The sequence below is a fragment of the Epinephelus moara genome, chromosome 5 (genome assembly GCF_006386435.1).
Source record: "Epinephelus moara isolate mb chromosome 5, YSFRI_EMoa_1.0, whole genome shotgun sequence".
NCBI lineage: Eukaryota > Metazoa > Chordata > Actinopteri > Perciformes > Serranidae > Epinephelus > Epinephelus moara.
The window spans coordinates 21,019,317-21,027,463 of record NC_065510.1 but is presented as its reverse complement, the minus strand read 5'-3'; the positions used below and the strand labels follow the sequence as shown (position 1 = coordinate 21,027,463).

The window sequence follows — 8,147 nt, the reverse complement described above, 5'->3', positions numbered from 1 at the left end:
GGGTTCCTTTGATACAAGTAAGTACAATATTTCTGACCAAACCTCCAAATTAACAACAAAATAGTGTGTTTGTCTGTGCCTAAAACGACCCACTCTGATCCCAGGTCCCTGTCGGCAGCATGACATTGTGTAAGATCCTTCCAAAATTTATGCACCTCCTACAAAAATTATTCTTACTCTCTTTTGATCTGATGCCACGGCAGCTATAAGGAGCTGTCAATGAGCAGGATCCAAATGCAGTCAACTGAGCAGACAGGAACAGTTCAGGTATTTAATCACAAAAATGGAGGTACAGAGGCTCACTGAATCATACAGCAGGCAAGGGTGAAAACCAAACTTATCCAAAGGCGTTAGGCAAAGAATCATCTTCCATGGATCAGGCAGGTTACAGGGTGCCAGAGGCTTGAAAGCAAATGACATGAAGCAAAGATGCAACCTGGATTGTCTAACAGAAAATAAGTGGAGATGGTGTATACTGCAGGGCTGATGATGGAAAGTGGAACCAGGTGAGCAGGGAGCAGATGGATTGGCCTGAGGGCATCTGGCGGACAGGTAGAGAACAGCAATGAGCAGGTTTAGGGAGGTGTGAACGTGACTTGAGGGAGGAACAAGGAAGCAGAATGAGCAGGACACTATACGTGATGTTCAGTGTAGTCAACATGATGACCTTTATTTACCCTGTGAAACACAGGGGACACATTCCCCTCAATATTTAGACCCTCTTCAAGTATGAAAGTAGCAGAGGACTTTTATTTTGGCTAACTAAAAACCTTTACACCACACATTGATGCAGAAAAGGCTCAAATCAGTGCTGAAAAATTCACCAGAATGCAGGAAAATAAAGATTTTGTACTCAAAATTGTATGGCCCCCCATTTCATATTCCCCTCTCAATGTTTGAAGAAAGATATTCACACATCCAACTGTCTCAGATGCAGGTGCATTGGAAAATATCACTTTGTCTTTGTTAGTCTTTGAACAGAAAATCCCGCACACTGCTCTTTCTCAGCTTCACAATTTATTTGTAACACTAACGTTTCAGTCCTCCTGGACCTTCGTCAAGAGTGTTCAACACCATTATTTCCAACATTGAGCTTAAAAAGAAACTGCTTCACCTATTTCACAGGTGTGCACAGGTGTGGGGGAATTAATCAACTGTGGGTGTGTTTTTCAATAACTGACAAGAGCCTGTGCACCATATGTCACATATCCCACAAAAGACAGAACAAGGGAACAAGAAAACATAGGAAAACTTAAAAAACTCAAGCTCCTTACACAATAAAATGTTGATCTTATGAATCAACACATCGGCTTTGCAGCTTTCATAAATCATTCAAAATGTTCAACATTGTATACACTTTCATGTATCATAAATTGGTCTTTTGGGATCCCCAAATCCATTATAGCATGACATGCCATAGTATCTCATCATTTAATCCTTTGGGAGATAGTGTTTGCAGATTTAATATCCAGTACACTTCTCTCCTGCTTCATATTTGTTCAATGTTTTCAGTGCCCTGGAACCTAAATGATTCAATTCAATTCAATTTTATTTATAAAGCCCAATATCACAAATAACAATTTGCCTCAGAGGGCTTTACAGCATACGACATCCCTCTGTCCTCTGGACCCTCACAGTGGATAAGGAAAAACTCTCCCCAAAAATTATGAGATATATGTTTGAAGTCATTGAAATGTACCCTCAGCGTTGAAATGAAACCTGCACCCTTGCCTGCCACTGTCCATCTATAACATTTAATAAGGAAGAAACAGAAATAAAATGCACATTTTCCCTGCTACAGTAAACCAAGAAATGTATATTACTAGTCCTCTGAAACTTATTTACTAATATCCAGTAATGATGCAACCTGATTATATTTATCATTTTAACCTTTGTGTCCACACACCACCGTTTTATAGGAGCTGAGCGGTCGTGCAAAAAGGAAAGACTCCAAATATTTGGATCAGACATCACATGAAAGTCAAGTAAACAGACATAGCTGCATCTTTAAGAGAGCAGGATGCTTCATGACACCAACCTTCGCCTGTAATAAATGTCCTGATTATAAAAGTGATTTATTTAGCAGATCTCTTTAAACCACTGAGTGAAAATGTCTTAATTTTCAAAGTGCAGTTTGTGATGTAAAGGTGCCTGATTCTACTGAGAAATGTGCCTTAATGCGCCCCCTCCAGCAGACACACAATGCACCCAACACACAGAAAAAAATGTTTTCTTATATATGTCATATCATGCAAAATATATGATCTATCCCCCTGGAGTATTACAGGCTGTGTTAGCAGAGAAATGATGCTGCTGGGATCTAAAAGTAATCAATTTCAAGTGCAAGTGACGCTCCTATGGATGCCTGCGGCTGATACAGCACTGCCTCCATCCTCACCCTCTCCCCCCCATTCATCCATTCATCGGGTTTACTCTGCTGCACCACGTTGCCTGCGCTGGGCCAGTTCGGGTTGGGATGGCACACAGAGCATGAGAGGTCCATTTTGAGAAAGGCGCACTTTTTCTGAGGCGTGAGGCAGCGCTAATAAAGAGCTCACAGGGAGCATCCATCGGTCGGACCGCGGTGACTCATTGCGCACGGTCTGTCCGTCAGGGGGCTTGAATTTTGCGCTTCGCTTTGGAGGATCGATACCTCTATTCTGGTGGAAGGCGTGGCTTGGTGTCACCGACACAGGGCTGGTTTTCCATATTCATTCCCAGGGTTTAGCCTCATCTCACTGACACGGACGCGCAAACGGCACCCCAAAGGAACGGGACATAAAGCGTCTCTCAAGGTAAGCCACCCTCCTCTTCTCTTTAGACTGTGCTTTGCTTCGTGTCAGATGTTGAATTTGTCCGCAAGGTCATATCAAATCAGCAAATATCAGTGGCCTCTGTGATATTGGGGTGGGACAGGGCTTCAAATGTAGGCTACAGTACATGACATAGATCTTAATTGGCCCGAATAGGTCGTGTGCATCACTTTAATGTCTGTGACGCTGTGCATGATTTTACATTCTGCACACATACTCTGTTATTTCCAAAGTGCTGCAGGAAAAAAAGACACCCAGACGTTTTAATTGTTGAATATCTAATTACAGACAGGATATGGTGTCCATAAATATTTGCACTTTGACAACAGACACGCAGATGCGTAGTGGGAGAGAGCACACACAAATGGGCTGCTACACCTGTCCATGACCCAAAACAGTTGCCTGCTCTTCTGTTTTATTCAAGTCACATATAGAAATGATTCTTTCAGGCTACCAAGCACAGTATGAGATAAATTATTATATTTGAATCTAGACATGTATATGACCTGATCATTATGGCCCCTGTGATGGATGACTTGTGTGTTTGTTGTTGTGAGAGGGGTGTGAGAATAACTGAAAAGACAAGGGTGTGTTTCAGCTTACTTTCACTGAGATGAGCTGCACATTATGCAGAATAGATTATCATCAGTAATGTCACTGGAAAGGAAATGGCCAACTTGCTCCTTGCGGACCACTGAATTATCAATAGTTGGTTCTTCCTCCCTGTTGGATGAAGCCTATAGATTGCTTTGTATGATTAAAGTCTTGCTCACAGTGCAATTCATCCGTCTGACTCCAAAAAGGGATCACATACTTCAGACGTCTGCTGAGTGCGGGCACATTACTCGCAGAATTGGCTCAGATGCTTTTACACTTTTGGAAGACAGATTGAGATGGAGTCATTCATCAGATTTGGGATGAAGTGAAATGTGAAAGTAAAGGTTAAATGCTTTGAAGTTGTGCTCGCTCGATTATGAGATAGAAAAACATCCAATGACCCATTTAGGCTTTCAAACCTGTTCTGTTTGTGTTTCACTAAATGGCAGAGAAATGGAGTTAAACTTAAGATGAGTGATTGTTTTCTTGCTCACTTTAAGTGCGTTTGGCATTTTGCAGGGTTGTAGAATAAGCTGAAATAGTTATGGTTATTTATTATTTATTAACAGTGCTGTAAAATGTGCACTTTATAACAGAACACAGCAGCGAACATTTAAACTGACATAACTGCACACAGGGGTCAGCTCTCTCTGTGAGCAACAGCAGAGGGGCTGACCAGCTATGCTTTACTCTTCATACAGTAACACTGATTATCCTGGATATTTATGATAACGTCATATGAGCTACTGCCAAGCAAACACATAAATTAGGAAATCTGGACCCAGATGAGACTGTTGGACCCGATGAAACTCCACAGAATGTGGAACATCCAAAATTTATAATCAAACACATCCTGTCCTTCTCGGTAATCACTGTCAGCCTACATATGTCACAGTCTTGTTCCTGCACTTTGCTTACTTTACTTCCCAGTTTGTAAACTTTGCTTTGCTTCGGTCTGACACAGCATTTCTGCCCGCTCTGTAGGGATTACCCCCAGTTGTTCATTTTTTTTTTTGGTATTTGTACAGTTGGATCGAGCAGTTTGAATATGAAAAATCATTCAAATTAAAAGATAACAAGTGTCTACAATAGTGTTGTCATGAATCTGGAATTTCTGTCTCAAGTACACCTTGAAATATATCAATATTTGTCACCACTTTCAATACTGCAGGGGAGAATTGACATTTAGGGCATACAATTTAATGTTTTATGAAAATATAAATATTACAAGGCTATAGCATGACAGTGACAACCTTTCTTTCCTTGGTTAGTAGCAGAGAGCAGCAGAATGCCTGGAGAAAGCCAAAGAAAGCAAAACTGTGTGTCGATACTGCAGAAACTGAGCACTGAAACCATTTCAGTTATTCAGTATCGATATGTAGAAAGATTTTTGACAACACAAGTCTAGAATTATTTCAATTCTGCATAAGTGTTTGCTAATTTATTCATATAGACTCTCATCACAAGCAAAGAGCACTGCAGAGACACAATAGAAACATATCTTGCTGAAAAGACATAGCTGCAAACGCTCCAATAACTGGACATAGAGAATTGTTATTATAATTGTATGTTATGATTAATTGAATAATTAGGCTTGGAGTCACATGCATTAAACCTATTTCAAAGCAGCAGTTAAATTAGGCAAATACGGGTCATTTGTTGTTCCGGTGCTTTCCCTTTATTCCAACACTGATTATTTAAATGCATGTTAATGAAACTGTTCAAAGAAACTCTGTGGAATGTAATTTACATAATGCTCATCCAGGCCTGGACTACTCTGTGAGTCGGGTCTCATTATTCTTGTCTAAATCAAGATTTAAGTGAATGAAAATTGAAGCTCGATCATTAAAAACAAACTGTATTTCTATTTCTCCTCCTTTAGGGAATCACACAAAGTGACAGACATTGCGCGTCTGTTTTCAGCTTTGGATTACGACAATATTGAAGGACTGAAACAGTGAATCCGGGATGGGAACTAACCCAAAAAGGACAGTGACAGTCCAGATGGTGCCTCAGCTGGCTGTGGTCGACACGCTGGGCAATAAGGAGACTAATGCCAACTGGGCTAAAGAGCCCAACCTCAAACTCTCTCAGGTTTGTCCAAAACCCACCCTCACATCTCCTGATCACAAACAGGATAACTCATCTCTGACTGCTTCCCCCGCTAACACCATCCCACATACCCAAAAAACAGCTTCCAAGGGAGGTGAGCCAGTTAGTGGCACTGTGTCGGACAAACCAGTACCAGCTAATGGAAACCAGGCAAAGTCGGAGCTTGTGACAGGTGGAGACCAACAGATGCAAGACCTGTCTCTAAAAGACCAAAGTGTGGGTGAGGCAGGAGGTGACCAGAGGGATTCTAATGCTAATATGAAAATGTTAAGCCAGGCCGATGAAAAGGATATCTGTAAGGCCAGTGTGTCGCCTGCTCTTTCAGCGCCAAAGGTCGACACGCAGACCAATGACTGCAGAATAAAAGGGCCAAGTGCAGCAGAGGAGGAGTGTGCGAAGCTGACATCCTCGGCCAAAGCCACAGCCAGAGAGGACTATAACAAACATGTTTCTCCAAATAATAAAAATCTTAACAATGCCTGTGATTTAAGGCATACAGCATCTGAACCACAACACGATAATACAGGGAGTATTTCAGCTCCCAAAAACATGGACACAGCTGTATCACAGAAATCTCCAGAGCCCGATCATATACATAGCTGCTCACAAAGCTCTGTCAGTCTGCAAGAGACTCCCAAACCTAAACAAAGCATGGAAACTGCTGCAGTGCCACTTTGCTCCACTTCACCTCCCTCTAAGAGCAAAGATGCAGAGTTTACAAATAAGAATTCAAGTTCAACACATCCAGAGAAGGATTTGCCGCCAGTAAAGAAACCACAAGTCTCCTCGGATAAACATCAGCCAGCATCACCACAGAAGGACTCCTCCACTCTGCCCCAGGCTACACAAAACATGCCGGCAGATGGGCAGGTGTCTGAGGAAGCCAGCCAGACTGACACAGCTGTCTTTGAAGGGCAGCAGCAGCAGCAGCACAGCAAGCTGTACAGGGAGGCTTCGACGATGACCTTATCCCCGTCGCCCACCCCAGTCAAGCAGTGTCACGATATGGAGGTTCAGGCGGTGGCGAACACGTGCAGTAAGGCCGTGGCCACAAGCCCGAGCCTGCTGCCTTTCAATGTGACTCGTAGGCCGAGTGGCGGTGCAGTCCCCGTGGAGGTGGCACAGAGCCTGGCTGTAGTCTACCAGGTCGACGGCAGCGTGGGGCTACATCAGATGAACATGAGTTCTCTATCTGCTGATCTGAGGTCAGAGAGACTCACTGTTGAGGCGGAGATGTGCCCCAGCCAAAATGCCGGCGTGGTTTTCCACTCGGAAACTTTGTCCCAGGAGAAAGACAAAAGGCTCGGAGCGAAGCCTAAAGACCCCGGGCCGGCTCTCTGCAACACCCAGCCAGTTTATCAAATCAATATTGAACACAGCAACCACAAGGAGCAAGGAGAGATGGGAAAGTCCCAAAATATAACAGCAGTTCAGAAATCTGCTGCGAAAACAGCCACTCCTGAAGCTCCCTCTCTCAAATCAGGAGCACCCCCAGAGACAGCTGGGGCTACCAAGTCTGGAACTGCTGACGGTAACAAAGCTGCACCTGCTCAGGCTGCTGTTACAACCAAGCCGAGCCAGGCCCCGCCAACAACAACAGCAGCAGCAGCAAACACCACATCAAAGTCAGATCAAACTAAAAAAAAAGCCGAAATTCCCAAACAAACGGCTAAAGCTGGAGGTAAAGCCTCGAAGAAGGACACAAAGTCGGGCAAACAGAAGGTGGAACCGGAGAGAAAGGAAGACGAGGATGAGGATCAGAAAGGAAAGAGCATCCACGATGTCGTCTGGGATGAACAGGGGATGACTTGGGAGGTCTACGGGGCTTCTGTGGACCCAGAATCCCTGGGTTTTGCCATTCAGAGCCACTTGCAGTGCAAAATCAAGGAGCAAGAGAGGAAACTGATTGCCCAGACCTCCTTCCGAAAGTCAGTCTCTGGTGTCGATTCGCCGAGACACGGCAGGAAGAACAAAAGGAGGCAGCAGAACATTTTCAGGTCAATGCTGCAAAATGTCAGACGGCCCAACTGCTGCGTGCGTCCTCCTCCCTCCTCCGTCCTCGAGTAGCACAGCACAGAGGTAGCCAATGTCAAACTCCTCCCTTTTCCTAGAGGTCAAAATGTTTGTCCTCCCCTCGTCATTGCAATGCCAAGTGAAAGCGTAACGGGACGACGATCCCTGTAAGTAAGTATACTGGAATGTTGTAGCATAAAGAGTCAAACTATGTGTGATGTTTGTGATCAAAGAAGGTAGGAAATAGAGATATAAAAATGAACAACCCAAGACTTATTTTCTAGAAATAGATATTATAAAAAGAGAGAAGACTTCTAACAGTTTTTAAATAACAGAGGCAATAATAGTGAAATGCATGTACATTAGTTACAACGGCAGTGGTGTGACCTGAGATGAAGTCACCGGTCATGGGGTTGACATATTACTTACTGTCAGAATATTTGTGCAAATATATTAAACCAACATCTCATTGCATTTTGGTGCATTTGGTATATGTTTTTGAGGTGTTTTTTGGGGGTCCTATATTTATAAGATTGCTGTATTTTCTTTTCATGCACATTTCTTTTTAGTGAGTGATTACGTTGTGCAAAAAAAGGGACTGTATGCATACAT

At 43.2% G+C, this 8,147-nt stretch overlaps 1 protein-coding gene across 1 annotated transcript; it reads left to right on the top strand.

The window, feature by feature from the left end:
* Positions 1–2,710: 2,710 nt before the first annotated feature.
* gprin3b (GPRIN family member 3b) lies at positions 2,711–8,147 on the top strand. Its single transcript, XM_050044773.1, has 2 exons — positions 2,711–2,795; positions 5,293–8,147. Exon 2 carries the CDS (start codon positions 5,379–5,381, stop codon positions 7,587–7,589), a length of 2,211 nt encoding a protein of 736 aa, XP_049900730.1. The 5' UTR covers positions 2,711–2,795; positions 5,293–5,378; the 3' UTR covers positions 7,590–8,147.